Source organism: Euphorbia lathyris, chromosome 3, assembly GCF_963576675.1.
Source record: "Euphorbia lathyris chromosome 3, ddEupLath1.1, whole genome shotgun sequence".
NCBI classification, from domain to species: Eukaryota; Viridiplantae; Streptophyta; class Magnoliopsida; order Malpighiales; family Euphorbiaceae; genus Euphorbia; species Euphorbia lathyris.
In genome coordinates, this window is record NC_088912.1 from 76,925,359 (window position 1) to 76,941,829 (window position 16,471).

The following is a 16,471-nucleotide window of genomic DNA, read 5'->3' on the forward strand; positions in this document are numbered from 1 at the left end:
TGAACAACTATCGTGTGAAACTCTATATCTATTTGTACCAAAATACATAAAAATAAAAAATACAATCCATATCAATTAGTTAAACTCAAACTAAAAAAATGAGTGGATTTCAACATCCGAATTAGAAAAATTAATCTAACTTCAATTAAAACTAAAAATTGAGTTCATAAAAAGCCGAAAATCTAAATTTTAGTTAGAGTTAACAATCAAAACGATAACACCTAGGAACATATACTAAAAAAGAATGCAAATATACAAAATCTTTATTTTAGTCATTTTGAAAAATAAATAAATAAAAAAGAAAACATGGATAAGGTAGCAAGAGGTATGGAATCTGGATAACGATAGAAATGGAATTTCATCTCTGAAAGATGAAACTATAACAACAATTGTTGAATAAAAATAAAACAACAACACAACTGAGAAAGCCAAAAATTGAGTTCATATAAAGCCGAAAATCTAAATTTTAGTTAAGAGTTAGCAATCGAAACGATAAAACATAGCAGCATATACTAAAAAAGAATACAAATTTACAAAATCTTTATTTTAGTCATTTTGAAAAAAAAAGACAAATAAAAAAGAAAACATGGATAAGGTAGAGAGAGGTATGGAACCTGGGTAACGGCAGAAATGGAATTTCATCTCTGAAAGATGAAACTATAACAACTATTGTTTAATAAAAAGAAAACAACAACACAATTGAGAACAAAAATAACTACAACATATGAAAAAAATCGAATAATTACCTTGAGAAACATAAGAATTTCTTGTAATTTTTGACACTTTTGTGTTTTCCGGTTTTAGTTGTTCATGCATCTTCTATTTCTGTCGGATTTCTTCAATTGAAGCTATCAGTTTGGGAAAAAAAAAGACAAATAAAAAAGAAAACATGGATAAGATAGCGAGAGGTATAGAACTTGGGTAACAACATAAATGAATCTGAAATATGAAACTATAACAACTATTGTTTAATAAAAATAAAACAACAACATAATTGAGAACGAAATAACTACAACATATGAAAAAAATCGAATATTTACCTTCAGAAATATAATACTATCTATCGTGACCAATGAATATAATGGTGAAATACTATTTATCATGCTTTATATAGAAGTTTATTTGTGACTTTTGGATTTCATTTGCTTTGTGTTTTTTCATCTTCCCGTAACTCTTGCTTTCTTTTATTATTTTAATTAATAGACCAGTAGTAATTATTTAATATATTATAAATATAAATTTGTTATTTTTAATTAATTAAATATTTTTAATTTGATTTTTTACTACGTTGACAACTCATCAAAAAAACCTCTAAAACACTTCTTCTCATTTCTCTCTGCTTCCGTAATTATATATAGTATAGATTTGTGACTTTTGGATTTCCTTTGCTTTGTGTTTTTTCATCTTCCCGTAACTCTTGCTTTCTTTTATTATTTTAATTAATAGGCTAGTAATTATTTAATATATTATAAATATAAATTTGTTATTTTTAATTAATTAAATATTTATTTTTAATTAATTAAATATTTTAAATCTGATTTTTTACTAAGTTGACAACTCATCAAAAAGACCTCTAAAACACTTCTTCTCATTTCTTTCTGCTTCCGTAATTATATATAGTATAGATTCAACCTTTTGGCATTTTAAACGTGTATTACTTTTTTTTTTTTATTTAATAACGCTAACAAAGTTCAATATAATTTAAAAGAGTAGAAAGCGTCTATTAGCTAACATGCACAGGCAGCGCATATATCAATCCTGAACCATACACTCCGTCGTCCCGCTGACCTGTATCTTGGTTCATACTTCTGATTCTAAAAACTTGTTCTAGACTACTCTCTCTCTTCCTTCCTTCCTCCCTTCCTCCCTTCCTTTATTCCTATCATTTACAATTCCAATCTCCATCTATCAGAAAACCTAATTTCAATCTAAACCCGTACGATTTCTTTTGATTCAATTTAAACAATCTCCTTGCTTCAGACTCGATCTTCGTTTTTTGGAAAATTTGGCATCCGCAATCTCAAGACATGGATCGAGTGTCAATATACTGATTTAGTTGCTGAATTTTCGTTCTGTGTATTGAATTTGATTGCTTAGCAGCTAATTAATTGATTGATTGTCGAAGTCAAGGGTTTTGTTTGGATTTAAAGATTACTTGGAGAAATGGATTCGAGTAGAAGAGCGGTGGAATCGTACTGGAGATCGAAGATGATCGACGGGGTAACCTCTGACGAAGATAAGGTTACGCCTGTTTACAAACTGGAGGAGGTTTGTGAGCTCTTGCGCTCTTCTCATATCAGTATCGTTAAAGAGGTATCAGGATTTATCTTGAAGCGGCTTGAACATAAGAGCCCCATCGTTATACAAAAGGTATTCTTAACTTTTTCTTGTTTAGGGTGGAGGTATCGAAGATGATGCTTTAGTTTATTTGTTTTAGGGGAATATTGTTAGATTTGCTAAAAGAATTTAGTCCGTTATTCATGTAGAAGTTATTTGAAATGTTTCTTATTGCCATTTATTGTAAAGAGCAGAAAGGGAAGAGACTATCCTTCAATGTATTGCCGATCTTGTGTGAGGAATTGGAGGACGGAAACATTAGTGTTGATGTTTAATAGTAGATATTTTGGTTTGTCCTTCGGGTTTCTGGAAAATGTTGGGAATACGGGCATTTGAAATCGTTCTCTTCTTGCCTTTTTAATCTCGGAACTAGGAAAGCACTCAGGCTTACTTGAGCGGGGAGTTGTTTCTTTAATTAGATTCCAAGGTTTTGTTTCTTTTTTGATGTACTTCAGTGTCTATGAAGTGTTCATAAATATAAAATAGGGGTTAATACTGTTCGTGCTGAAATTTCCCAAAGTGAATTCTTTTACATTAAAATATTTTTTTGGCTGGTGGTTATATGAAATGATACTACCATTTCTTGAATAAATTGTTCATGCTCATTTTAACCTGTTATAGAATTTGTAAATTGTCACTCTTAATATAAATCATTCAGAATTTGTGATCGTGTGATGCTCGAACCGCTGCAGGCTCTGAGGTTGATAAAATATGCTGTGGGTAAGTCTGGTGTGGAATTCAGGAGGGAAATGCAAAGACATTCAGCTGCTGTTCGTCAGTTATTTCATTACAGGGGTCAGACAGATCCTTTGAAAGGGGATGCCCTTAATAAGGCTGTGAGGGACACAGCTCATGAGGCTATATCTGCTATTTTTTCAGAGGAGAATAAGCCAACAACTGCAGAAGATCTTAACAGACGTATACAAGGGTTTGGGAGCACGAATTATGAAATGCCATCAGAAGAAAGGAAATCATTTCTCAGCGAGGTAGTGGGTATAGGAAGTGCGTCTATTAAGCAGGGACTGAGTAGCTTTGCCCAAGGGAATTCGTTGAGAAAGAATGATAATGGGAGCTACAAAAGTCCAAATCTACGGAGGTCATTGACCTTAGAAAATGATCACTCAGATAGATATGAACCTGTTCAGTTACGCAATGAAACTCAGGGTAGTCTTGGTGTTTCAAATAGTGCAGCAAGTGGACCCTGGGGCCAAGACAATATGGTGTCAAATTCAGAAACTAAAAATGGGCACTCTAGTGGAAGTTACAAAGGGGGTAAGACTCGTGAGGAGAGGCTGTTGGAAACTATTGTTACATCTGGTGGTGTACGTTTGCAGCCCACCCGTGATGCCATTCAAGTTTTTCTAGTGGAGGCAGCAAAGTTGGATGAATTGGCCCTAAGTCATGCCCTCGAGTCTAAACTCCAATCTCCTGCGTGGCAGGTATGGTCCTTTTTTTGTCTATTAATTATAAATTGAGAATCAGTCCCCTTTTTCTTGAGCTTCAATGCAGGCTTATTTACTGTTGCACTGTATCAATTTCTTGGCATATGGTCATAAAGTCCTCTTAGAGAAAAATAAATAAATAAATGAATGACCGGTTGCATTTTGAATTTCTTATATCATATGTTCAATATCATGCTCTAAATTTTTTTTGATGATTCTTTTTTTTTTTGGTTGTCAGGTTCGCATGAAAGCTGTGTGTGTACTTGAGTCAATTTTAAGGAAACAAGAAGATGAGCATTTTGCAATTGTAGCTTCATATTTTATTGAAAATAAAGATACTGTAGAGAGATGTTCAGAGTCTCCCCAGTCTTCACTCAGGGAAAAATCTGCTAAGGTAACCATTCTTTATGATACTGCTCTTCTTTCCTCCAATTTGCCTTTTTTTGCCCACTGGGCAAAGAGAGGGAAAACTGTGGTTAATGCAGATGTGATAAGTTGTGAATGCTTCTCTTGATGCCAACCTCACTTATCAACTCTTTTCTCAAGCATCACTGTAAACATGGTTCATGAAGGACAAATTCTTATTAATAGAGAAGTGCAATATATTTGATGCATAATTATACATTGCGTTAGAGATTGCTGCCATGAAACTTCTATCTTTCAACTTCTTTATCAAATATCTAGATCACAGTTGCGCTTCTTGCTTTGGAAAAATCAGTAGAGTTGGCTTCTAATTGAATACTAACTTTTAACAGGTATTAAGTCTTTTGGGTGGAAAACCAACAGGTGGTGTGCTGGGCAATTCAGAAAAGTCCGTAAAGGTTGAGACCGTTTCTGTTCAAATGCCTGACTTAATAGATACAGGAGATACAAATGATTTCTTCGAAACAGATGATATGAAGAACCTAAATGGTCAAAAGACAGAGGATCTGACAGCACCCATGAAAAGTCCTTTAATAGATGATCTATTTGGGGATGGTTATAGCCCAGGTTTCAATTCCGAGGAACAAAAAAGTGATGATGATCCTTTTGCCGACGTCTCATTCCACACTAATGAAAGCAAAGAACATGTAGATGATCTCTTTTCTGGGATGACAATGGATAGTAAGCCAGTTACTAACGAGAATCATACGCCAAGTAAAAGCGGACTGGAGTCATTTGATATATTTGGTTCGAGTTCTGAACTTCTGCAGGAACAAAATAATAAAACAGATGTTGATGATTTAATGGCAGGCATGTCCATTAATGATAGTGTTTCAAAGGTGAAGCAGCAAGGAACTGCTTCTGTGATGCTTCCTGATAGTATCTTTTCTGATTCTAGTAATCCTTCTGGACATCAGCTCTCAAATGATCCTTTAACTAGCGCACTTGGTTCTCAAGTTACCGGGATGAATGCAAATCCAATGTTTTCTGGTACTGTGCCATTCAATGTACCTCCTGGCTACATGTTAAATCCAGCTTATCAGATGCAGCCAATAAATTTTGCTGCTATGGGAGGTTTCCTTACTCAACAACAATATTTGGCAACAATGTCCAACTTCCAACACTTAAATAACATGAATGGACAAAATCCTGGATATAATCATTCCGTTGGAACTACTGGTGATGTAAATGCCTCACCACTTCCTGACATTTTTCAATATCCAAATCAAGCTCCTACTTCAACAATGAACAAATCAAAGAAAGAAGATACCCGAGCTTTTGATTTTATCTCTGTAAGTCTTAGCTCCAAACTTGATCTTTGGCTGTTGTGTAAATTTTCTCTTTAAATTCATGAATAGTTGTTGATTTTCCTGAAGTTGGTAGTTAAAAGTCTCGTATAAGATTACCACTTTTTGGCAACCTTCTAACAAGGGTGCTTACCTTTTTTTTAATATAAAAAAATGATTTAGTTGTCTACTATTGGTCCATTTTTATGACAACATTTATGATGAAAATAAATGTATATATAAAGTAATGGTTTGTGGGGTCATTGTGTCAACTTTTAAAGTTGCTTACTATTGGAGTGCTTTTTAACAAAAGTTGCCCAAAAGTGATATGGATGAGTTATAAAATAAAATATTTTATTTTAATATGATGTGTTAATTTTGGGCAATCTTTATAGCAACCTCTATTGGAGATGCTCTTAATAGAATTCCTAGTTGGCTTTTCAAAAGTCTATGTTTTGTTCCCTTTCCGGCTTTCTTGATGTTAGTATTGAGTTTTTGTCATTGGAAGTGGGATGGTGAGGAGAGAGCAGTAGGTAAGAGTGATGAAAAGACTTCATATTTTCTTTGCTTAGTGTGGGAGTGGCTTGGGTTGGAATTGGTTTGAAGATGTTGCATATATAAAATCCTCAATGGCTAGGAAATTGTGACATTTTGCTCATGGTACATAATGTGATGTCATTGTGGATTTCCCTGGCTCTAACTTTTCAATTCAATTGCCAAATACATTATTCTAGTTTTCACATTATGTTGTAAAGTGCACTCTCTCTTCTGTTTGTTAGAATGTTTTGATTTCAGTGGCTGATACTAGCTCTCTGAAATAGAATAGATAGAGACAAAAAGGAAAGAAGAGTGTTGAGAGGAATGGGATGCTAACATAACCATTCCTAGTGTTGAATCCTGATTTGGTAGTTGAGACTTGTGTTCAGAGCCATTTTTCTCACGTGCTTGTCCTCAAGCATATAGATCTTATGCAATAGAAAAGATATAAGCATCAATTGAAAGGAATAATCTTTATTTTTAAGAATATTTCCATCAGACAATAGAAGAGTTTGGGTTGATTTAGAGTCAACCAAAAACCTACTAGGCTCGAGCTATGATAATCAGGTTAGGTTTCCCTGCCTTATGATTGTTGCTTCTGGATGGTATCCATATTTCCCAAACACCGTCACTAAACTGTTGTGATACTGGATAGGGTTTTAATGTCAGGACTAAGATTCTGACATAGTTTTTGTTGCTGAGCATCTTTACAAATCAAATGCCAAGTATCTGACCGATAGGGATCTCTTCCATGATACTGTATGGACTCAATCAACTAATGAAATATCTCGAAGCTATGCCAAAAAAAAAAAAAAATACTAGAAAAATCATAGGATAGAATTTTTTTTTGGGGAATGTGTTAGGGAAGGAATGTCTTTGGTCTGGGGAGGAACTGAAAGATGAGCAACGGTCTGCTAGAGGAGAATTATTATGGTTGAGGTTCAAGCTGCTTCTACATATCGACATTGTAAATCATCTTGTTTCTTTTCGAACTGCTGAATAAAATTGTTTGGCTAGATCAGTCAAATTAAGAATCAAGTATGTATCTGAAACCAACCAGACCTGTATATTTGAGCTGGGGGATTAGTTTTTTTAATTGTCCTTGCACTCTTGTAAGGAAAGTAGGAGTTGCTATATTAATTAAGGAGAATTATTAAGGTTGACCAGCATTGAGCAGTGAGGTTTCATGAATAGCTACAGGTTGATTCTGTGTCTATAAATTGGGAGAAGGATGCTTTACTACTCTGGTGTAAACTTGTGCTACAAAAAAGGTACCTTTTGAGAAATTGAGAAAGTGATTGGTGATTGTCAGCATAGCTGTTAAAGGCGCGGCCTGACGCAAGGCTCAAGGTAGTGAGCCTTAATTCCCTAGGGGAGGCGCAGTTTAAAAGCCTTGTGCGCCTCACTTGGGCTTAGGAGGCTCTTATCAAGGTGTGGCTCAGTATCATTTATTGTTTTGATTAGGGTGTTTTTGAACGGTTGATTAATCTCAGCCATTGATCTAATCTAAGAGGAGAAATAAGCTAGCCCAACAATGTTCGAACACCTTGGTACTTGTGAAATATAATCGGGCATTCATACATCGATATGAGACGCAAGATCGCATTGATCTCATGTCTTTGAAGAATATAGATGACAGTAATGAATGGTTGATAGGTATAATGATGAAGATGATGATTTAGTGTTTGAGGATGATGATTTAACTTGGGGGGCAGTTGCTAGAGCTAGTGGTTTTGAGGATGAAATATATGCAACTCGAAGTTGAAGCAGAAGTGTTGCTTCCACCTCAGGTGTTAAGGCTAAGCAAAACGAAAAAGAAAAATAACTCGTCATGTGAGAGCTAGACCATCTATGTCAGTTATAGATGAGGAGAAGCAGGATGAATGTGAAAAGGAGGAAATTGGAGATGAAAATGATAGTGGAAACTTTGGAGAGGATGGTGTTAACCTCGAGGAGGATCTTGATGATGATTATTAGTTTTTTTTAGTTCTTTTCGATTGACAATGAATGCTTATTAGGTTATTAGCATTAGTTAGGTACTTAGGTTAAGTATATGTCTCTATGCACTTAACTTGGTGTTTTTGACATTTAATATTATTTATAAGTGTGTTTTTTGGTTCACCATGACTTATGCTTTAACTATTAATGGAGTATTAGTGATATTAGTATCAAATATTGATATGTAGATTTTCTATATATATTTTTATTATTTTCGGCGCCTCATGTTCATCAGGTGCGCGCTTTGCGCCTAGGCTCCAGGACCCCTTAGCGCCTTAGTGCGCCCTTAACTATTATGAGTGTCAGAAACTGTTTGACATCTTTTTCCCTTTGTTTAGTTCTTCACCCATCCACTCTTCATTTGAACTTTTTTATCGTTGCAAAACTTAGGCACTATTGTAAGTATTTTATTTTCAATTAATACATAATGTGATGCTCCTGACAAGGCCATGATCTTCTGCATAGTGCCTGAGTTTCTTCTTTTATTGTTACTATGAAGCATATTTGCGGCTAAATGTTCATGTTCTCTCTCTGCCTTGTAGGACCACCTTGCAGCAGCTCGTGACCCAAGAAAAGTGGCCTGAACCTTCAATCTTCGTATGTTGAACCTTTATCGGACACCTTGGAACTTGGTTCGATAATTTATTTGAAGCATAGATACAACCAGATCAAACATTCTTTGCAAATAATGGAATATCAACAGAGTGGCATGTTTCCATGAAAATGTGATTGCCGACAATGGCGTGGGGAGATCCCGGAACTAGATTATCTGTTTGGAGATTAGGAAGTGAGATCATGTGGTTTTAGTTGTTTTATCCAGTGTCAATTCTATGTTGTTTTTTTCCCTCATGGATTTGTATAGTTTAGTTTTTGCCCCCCCTTCTGAGCTTGTGTTTTTATTTCCCCACTCTCACGAGAATATTTGTGGTACATGTATTTGAACATAGTCAATAAAAGACCCTGTTTGAGCTGTAATTTGTTTGTACTGTCGTCCATATGTCCATTCTGGTAACTGTTATTGCCAGGATCGTGTTAAAAGGATTAACTGAGAACTGGTAACTGTTATTGCCAGAATCGAGAAATCAAAGAGAAGATGAGTTTGTTAAAAAAACTTATACTTAGAAGATCATAAGTGCAATTTGTTGTTTCAAGTTTAGTTAAACATAAAGTATTGAAGAAAAGCATGTCTGTGTAGAAATTTCTTACAGATTTTTGGCAAGTAGATTTGGAAGGAAAATGGAAGCAAGGCACTCTGTAAGCTCCCAATTTACATTATTACATGTATCAGTATGTGTATTTACAAATTACAAGTCTGGTTCATTAACAAGTTATAAGTTTATGTTATATATCTATATACACATTATAAAATTTATTTACTATTTACATGCATGGGGTAAATGCAACATAGATTGCTCAATTTTGATTATTGTTTCATTACGGTACAGTAAATTTCAATTTGTATCATAAAAATAACTTGATAGTTTTTGTTCCACTAAAGTCACTGCTATAAACTTTCAACTAAATTAATACCAGAGATATGATGTGGCATTACTTTCACTATGGACTCAGAATGTCAGATCCGGAGTTACTCAAAATCAAATCCAATAATATCATGTCAGCAACATACTCTCCGATCATGGTCTGTAAGTGTTTATGTTGCTGACATGGTATTAGTAGAACTGACATAATATCTCTTGTACTCTGACAGGACTTTGTCCGCTCTGGCATAGACTTGGAAAGTTATAACAGTGGCTAAAGTGGAATAAAATTCAATGTTCAGTTACTTTTATAGTACAATTTGAAGTTTAGTAACGGTAGTTAAACAATAATCAAAAGTTAAGCGACCGTCATAGCATCTCTACTGGATTTGCATTCCTGTGAGCAACTATTACAGAAACCTTTACTACACAACAGGTTTAGACGGTTGATCATTGAAGTTGATTCTGGAAGATGGATCTTGAAGGTTGCTCCATGATCGAACTTCCATCTTCTTAGTTCTGTTAAGTTGCTTCACAACATCAAGCCGCTCAGAAGAATACGGAGAAGGGATCTAATCACAGTTAATAAAAATAGGATTAGCACAGGTCAGAACTAGCAGAATAGGAATAAGTGTACAAGGGATTACCAGTTGTGGCAAGTATCTTTTGATGGCTGCTAGCATGGCTGCATGGCCTACAGCAGAGACCTGATCATAATGACGAAGATGAGGAAGAATTAACTTTTTTTCAAGGATTGTTCTACACTTCTAATTCTGGATTCATGTTATCCACTTCGTGTTCATCATGTACAATATCATATGAGTATCTAATCATTGGTACAGGGTGTGCAGATTGTTTGTTGCTAAGCCGGAAATGTATGAGGATGAGAAGGAAGAAATGAATTTATGCAGATGAGAAAATGATACATACAGGTAACCTTATGGAGTAGGTACTTTCTTTTACGAAAAAAGAGAAAAAAAGGAAGGTTCCAATGACTCAAGTAATCTTCAAAGAAAATTTAGCCAGGTTACTTTTAGAATAGCCTGACATAAGCAAGTAGTTGCAGCATCATGATGTCAAATATCTTAAGATTAGAATTTGAAAAGAGGAGTAAGGTGGACGAAGGGCTTACAGGAATTAGCATTAGGATTGTAATTGGAACAAGCGTAGCAATGTCATTCATTGTTCTCTTTAACTTCCCTCTTTCCCTTCTTGAAACTTTATGACCCTTCAATTGCTTTAGGAGTAGTTCCAAAGCATCTATGATATCTTCAAAGAGCAACTGAGTTCCCATCCATACATCCTTTAAAACAAATCAGTTAGCAATGACCAATTTTATTTCAGATATGCTCGTCTACATGGAAAGCAGTAATATTGTGCTTACGGAACTTGTAGATGCTAATTTGACTCTGTATCTCCTTATTAAACTTGTATGCACAGAATTTGATTGGGTTGAGGTGGTAGGTGCCTCCGCCAAGGTTATTACGTTTGTCATATTAGAGCTTCCAGCATGCTCCTACAAGTACATGGATGTAGAAGTTAAGAGAAACATGGGACACCAACTAGAAATACACAACTATTCAACAAATTGGCAGACATATATGGACCCAGACCGACCTATGTGCACAGATAAATTTCAATTTGCACATCTTTCTTAACTGAAATAATCTTTTGATATTATCTGGAAATGACACCTTTTTCAGGTTAACTTCTTCATGTTCAACTCCTCGCTTTTGTTGTGCTTCCAGTGCCATAGAATACTTGCTTGTGCCCTTTATTCCCACACCCAGGATGTGATCAGAAACACCAGCTTCAGCAATCTTATGTGATTCACTGGAATAGAATTTACAAAAGCACAGTTACTGTAAATATTTGCATCATAGTTCAATTTTAATGCTTTGAATATGATGTACCATTCAAAAGAGACAGCATTACCAAGGTCTAGCATAAACCGCCTGGTAATCTTCCAGACACACAGTCAATAGGCTTTGGCTGAAAATAAATAGAGTGCAGAATGTTATAAAATAATTTGCCACTGCGGCAGATGAAAAAATTGCACAAACAAGTAAAGCTTAAGTTACAACATTATTTACAACCTCCGGAGCAAAAATTCTAGTGATTCTGCTTTTAAGGGCTGTTGAGCTGATCGAATGAAGTGAGCAAATCCGGAGAAACAATCATAGCAAACTGTAAATACTGTGGATAATATAATATCTTTCTCTGCTTGAATTGGATACTGCTTTGACCTTTTCCTTTCTTGATTGCTCAGAGGAAAATAAGCATCATAAAACTCAAGCCATCCAATTTCATCAGTTACTACCTACAGGGATTTATTCTACTTCAGGACACATCAAATAACTCATTTCCATCAACATCATGATACAACATGCTTACCTCCATGAAACTTTCATATGCTGATACAGAAGCAAGTTCAGGGTAAGTAAAGAGGATACCACACTCCATATAACTGATAGGCAAATTATTCGACTTGTTATAGGATTTATATTGAAAAAATATATCAAATATTCAACACAGCAAAAGTGTGAAGTTACTTGAGGAAGTCTTTAACCAGCTCGTCAAGATCCTTGACACCCGACCTTAATAAGAACAATCTAGTCTTTCTTCCCAAATATGCAAAGAGTCCAAGAGTTGCCAAACTATCCGCCTGAAACTTTTAAGAAACTGTAATCCATTGCTCAAATGAAAGAATGATGATCTACTTTAGAAACTGCAAACTGCCATAAGTTTTCTAACATTAGAAACCTACTAGCTACGGAGGAATTTCTATATATCAGATTAGAATTTGGATTTTATCATTATGTTTTATGTCTTAAAACTGGTCTCCTGGAAATGAGCCATCAGTCCTCTAAATAAATCAATGTTTCTAAAAAAATTGGTCAGGAAACTTTTTTTTTTTGGTTCAAACAGCAGTCAGGAAACTTTTATGGACCAGAGATTTGACCTTTTGAAGACTATCTTCTGTTTTGACAACTACACTTTCTTTGAAGAATGCTGCTGAGAGCTTTTTCTGAGCCAGGCCAATCCAGAATTCTAGCTCTTCAATTTCATTGCAAGGAAGAACCTTTCCTCCAAAATGTGATAGGAAGTCAAGTTCAAATCCCGCCTCAGTTGCTAACTGGTGCAATTTATTGACTTCAACAAGACTATGTGAAAGATCCATAAGCTCTACCAATACATCCTCAATTGATAGTGTACACATAGGACAAGAAATTCTTCCAGAACTCAGCTTTCCGACAGCAGTACAGCAGCTTATTGCTACAATAATTCCTGCTACACCACTGAATACATATATCTAGGTGCTAAATTCACAACTCAATAACAATATGTGAACTGCATCAAGCTAAGAGCAGAGGATTGTCTAAACAAACCTTCCAGCATATTCCATAGTCCACTTCTTCAGTAAGGGAATAAAAAAACAAGCTATACGGGGCAATTCCACCACTCTAAACCATTGAACCAATTCCACATGCTTCATCTTCAGTTCGCTTTCAATGTACTCTCCCAGCAAGTTTATCTTTGGGGTCAAGCTAAAGTAAATGAAGGAACAAAAGCATTAGACTGCATTGCTATCTTTATTATCAATGGTTACATTACATTGAAATGAGACATCATGCTGGTTCAAAAATAAAAATAACAACCTGGTCAGGTCAAAACTTTAAGGCCTCATTTGTTTGTCGGAAAATATTGAGTAAATATTGGGTAATGGAAGGTATTGTTTTGGAAAATAAACATTTCCCGGTGTTTGGCTACAACACCGGAAAACATGAAGAAGTGGTGGGTGGCTAATGTTTTCCGAAGGCTAAGAAGGAATGGAGTAGGACTCCAAAAGCTTAGTAGAATGTTTCTCTTTTCAAAAGATATTTTCCTCATTTTCTTCATAAATTTTCCAATTGACTTACCTAAAATTTTCGGTTTGACTTATTTTACTAAGCAAACGAACGTGGCCTAAAACTCAAAATTTTACTTCTAACTTTAGTATGAAAGTGATCTTTCAAAAGTTGCAAAAGCACCAGTGAAAATATCTTTTGAAGGGATAAGCATCCTCTGGTGTTACATGTCTCCATTAGATGAAGAATATTGGAAGAAAAGGGAGAAAAAATCACTCACATGTCTTTAACTGGGGATGCATTGTTGCGACGGTCAAGAGAAAGCAAAATCTCTACATCAATTGCCATTTTCAACAAAGCATAAACAGCTACCTGGACAGCCATAATAGTCAATGATTCTTGATCCAATTTTTCATGCCTTCTAATGATTCATAAAGATTGTTCCACCTCCACTCAATTAAATTACCTCTGTGATTATTGTTAAATGCAAAGAAGAAATAGGAGCAGAAACATGAGAATGAATGCACATTATGATATCAGTCTAAAAAGCCTGTTACGTAAAAAACGAAGAGATATAAGTTCTTAATTCCCTGATTCGATATGCATGTACCTGATAAGCGATATTTCTGTGCCATTCATGGACATCTTTCCCATTCCAGGCCATTGCAAGCTCTGCATTACTTCCTGCCAGTTCAAGTGACTGAACCGCTTGGGAAAAACTTGCAGCAGACTCATGCAAGACCCACACAAGACAATTAACTCGATTGAACTCAATTTCATCATTCTCAGCTATAGCTGTGGTAGGACTACTGTCATCATTAGTTTCTTCAGCAGAAGAAGAGGCCATAGTTGATAATGCTCTCAAATAAGCAGAGCGTGAAGAAGTGTAATTTGCAAACAAAAGCTGAAGTGAAACACTCTTCTTAGAGTAGTGAAAATCCCCAAGTTCCTTCTTGTTTAACTTCAACAACTTAGGTGGATCACCCTTGGTCCTTTTGATTTTTGACCCGAAAGACTTTCTGTGACATCAGAAGCACAACCAATCAATTATGAGAATAGTTGAGCACACTCATTTACAATAACAATTTGTTGGGATCTTTCATCGTAGGGCATAAGCATGTAAACCTTAAGTTTCTTCTTGTTTTGTTGAAACAAACTGTTCATTTTATTAAAATTTTAAAACTGCGAGCAGAAACAAGAAAATATCTATTGTAATCTGTCAATTTGAGGGTCTTCAAGCAACAGAAAGCAGTTTTAAAATATTTACTTTTTCTGATGTCACACATTTATCTTTGTTAGTTCTAACAAAGTACATTACATATCCTAAAATAACTTCAAAATAGTACAATCTTTCCAGAAACATGGTTTGTTGAGCGTGAGCCCGTAGAAATCGTTCCTCTCTACTATTACTGACTCCATTTCCCGATCCCTAAAATGTATCAAGAACAATCGCAGTAATTAAAAGCCCAGGATAGAATTCAAGTTGCATTCAAATCAGTTCCTACTAAAATCTTGGAAAAAGGAAAAGTCCAAGCTCACATGTGGACGCAGCCAACAGTATTTAAAATTGCAGACAATAACGAAGTACTAGAAAACAATAAGTTAGTTAGAATAAATCAATGTGATCCTGCGCAGAAAGAAAGTAAAAAGTAAATAAAGAGGGAGAAAGCTTACTGGAAGAGAAATTGTTTGGGGGATTGGAGAGAGCAATGGGAAGCCATGGAGTGATAGAAGAACGAAGAGAAGAAAAAAAGAAAGTAGAATGGAACGCATCGAAGCTTTTAAAGAGTGAGCGTAGGAATCGAGGAAGGGGTTGGTTTGGTTTTATCAAAATTGTTGGTTGGTAGTTAATAATGATAAAAGAGGCAATAGGCATTGGATTTATCTCCCGCCAGCCGTTTTTAGTAGTAGTATTCAAGTTTCTTGGATTCTTGTGCAAAACTGTGGATTTTGGGCTATGTTTTAAGAACGGAAAATTAATTGTTTTTACCATGGTTATAGCAACCGGACCGGTTAAAGAACGAGTAGGGATAAAAGGTTATGGAATCAACCGAATGTTAAATCAGAGTTCAAAAAAATTCTCTAAAAATTATTGTTTTTAGTTTTATTTAACATTTTAACATAGAAAAACATTAATGAAATTAAAATTTTCCTCTCAAATCCTTAATTAATTGATTGATAAATTCAATAGAAACTCAACATGAAACTTGAAATCCACCGAGAGACGAAAAGAGTAATTTATAAATAAAAATTACAGTACATAACTAATCCTAAAATATACTTTCGTAGATTGAAAATAGGATATACGAAATATAAAGTGAAACTCAATTGGAAATTATAAGTATAGAGTTAGAAATTAGAAATTTTAAGCATTATAAAACTATAAATTCGAAAATAAAAAAATTGTAATATCTCTATCAATATGGAAAAAATTGAAAATATGACTAAGGACTAAATTAATAAAGTTCTTATAATGCATAAATTCTCAATTTCCTAAAAAAACTTATCTAGTTTCTTAAAAAAAAAAAAAAAAACTTATCTAGCGATTAATTTATTAATGAGTTATTAAAAATATAATAGTAAAATCAAACTTAAATTTAGATTTTCTTTCCTTAAAAAAAATTAGATTAAAAAAAAATAAGGCTAAAATTTTGAAATGTGAAACCCATTAACCCACAACCGGTTTTCCGGTTTAGCGGTTCAACGAAACGAGTTTCAATAATATTTTATTTTAGCTACCTCCGGATCGGTTTCTACCGGCTAAATTACTAGGGTGTGGCGGCTATTCATACCAATTTCATTGCTCTGCTTGCATTTTCAGACACGGCACTCATCTCTCAATATATTACTTAATTTCTGCTCATGCTCTCCACACGCCAAACCATTATTTTTCTTTTTTAATTAATAATTATCAACAATGTTAGCCTCATAATTGAACTTTTAATTGGAATTAAACCTAAAATTGTTGATTATTAATTAAAATTATTGTAGGAAAAAGGTTGTCTTAAGCTACTGAAAAGTTGGTTGGATCATTATTTAATGTTTATTGTTTTTTCAAGAAAATGAGATGGTGATGTGAAGTACAATGGTCAAGTGTATCAAAATTAGAACCTGTAAAAAGA

At 34.6% G+C, this 16,471-nt stretch overlaps 2 protein-coding genes across 3 annotated transcripts; one reads left to right on the forward strand and one right to left on the reverse strand.

Moving 5' to 3' along the window:
- Positions 1-1,724: 1,724 nt before the first annotated feature.
- On the forward strand, positions 1,725-8,998 carry LOC136222386 (protein MODIFIED TRANSPORT TO THE VACUOLE 1). The gene is made up of 5 exons (XM_066010102.1): positions 1,725-2,370; positions 3,030-3,776; positions 4,018-4,173; positions 4,535-5,494; positions 8,566-8,998. The coding sequence occupies exons 1-5, from the start codon at positions 2,164-2,166 to the stop codon at positions 8,605-8,607; spliced, it is 2,112 nt and encodes a 703-aa protein (XP_065866174.1). The 5' UTR covers positions 1,725-2,163; the 3' UTR covers positions 8,608-8,998.
- A 45-nt stretch (positions 8,999-9,043) lies between these two features.
- Positions 9,044-15,179, reverse strand: LOC136222383 (uncharacterized). Of its 2 annotated transcripts, XM_066010100.1 has the most exons (14): positions 15,024-15,179; positions 13,960-14,368; positions 13,630-13,721; positions 12,891-13,049; positions 12,464-12,800; positions 12,054-12,166; positions 11,896-11,968; positions 11,598-11,821; positions 11,437-11,493; positions 11,196-11,334; positions 10,886-11,017; positions 10,634-10,804; positions 10,149-10,208; positions 9,044-10,073 (listed from the first exon to the last, which is right to left on the reverse strand). In XM_066010100.1, the coding sequence occupies exons 1-14, from the start codon at positions 15,068-15,070 to the stop codon at positions 9,927-9,929; spliced, it is 2,160 nt and encodes a 719-aa protein (XP_065866172.1). In that variant the 5' UTR covers positions 15,071-15,179; the 3' UTR covers positions 9,044-9,926. The 2 variants fall into 2 exon arrangements, with proteins under 2 accessions (XP_065866172.1, XP_065866173.1); XM_066010101.1 differs by lacking the exon at positions 15,024-15,179 and having other exon boundaries at positions 13,630-13,817; positions 13,960-14,093.
- Positions 15,180-16,471: the final 1,292 nt, after the last annotated feature.

What these genes read in the sequence shown, in the direction of transcription:
- LOC136222386 (XM_066010102.1), top strand. Translation starts at nt 2,164, where the DNA reads ATGGATTCGAGTAGAAGAGCGGTGGAATCGTACTGGAGATCGAAGATG. An exon ending in TCCAATCTCCTGCGTGGCAG is followed by an intron (nt 3,777 to 4,017) that starts GTATGGTCCTTT and finishes TTTGGTTGTCAG; the next exon opens with GTTCGCATGAAAGCTGTGTG. An exon ending in TCAGGGAAAAATCTGCTAAG is followed by an intron (nt 4,174 to 4,534) that starts GTAACCATTCTT and finishes AACTTTTAACAG; the next exon opens with GTATTAAGTCTTTTGGGTGG.
- LOC136222383 (XM_066010100.1), bottom strand. Translation starts at nt 15,070, where the DNA reads ATGGCTTCCCATTGCTCTCTCCAATCCCCCAAACAATTTCTCTTCCA. An exon ending in ACAGAAATATCGCTTATCAG is followed by an intron (nt 13,722 to 13,959) that starts GTACATGCATAT and finishes ATGGCTGTCCAG; the next exon opens with GTAGCTGTTTATGCTTTGTT. An exon ending in CATATGAAAGTTTCATGGAG is followed by an intron (nt 11,822 to 11,895) that starts GTAAGCATGTTG and finishes AAATCCCTGTAG; the next exon opens with GTAGTAACTGATGAAATTGG.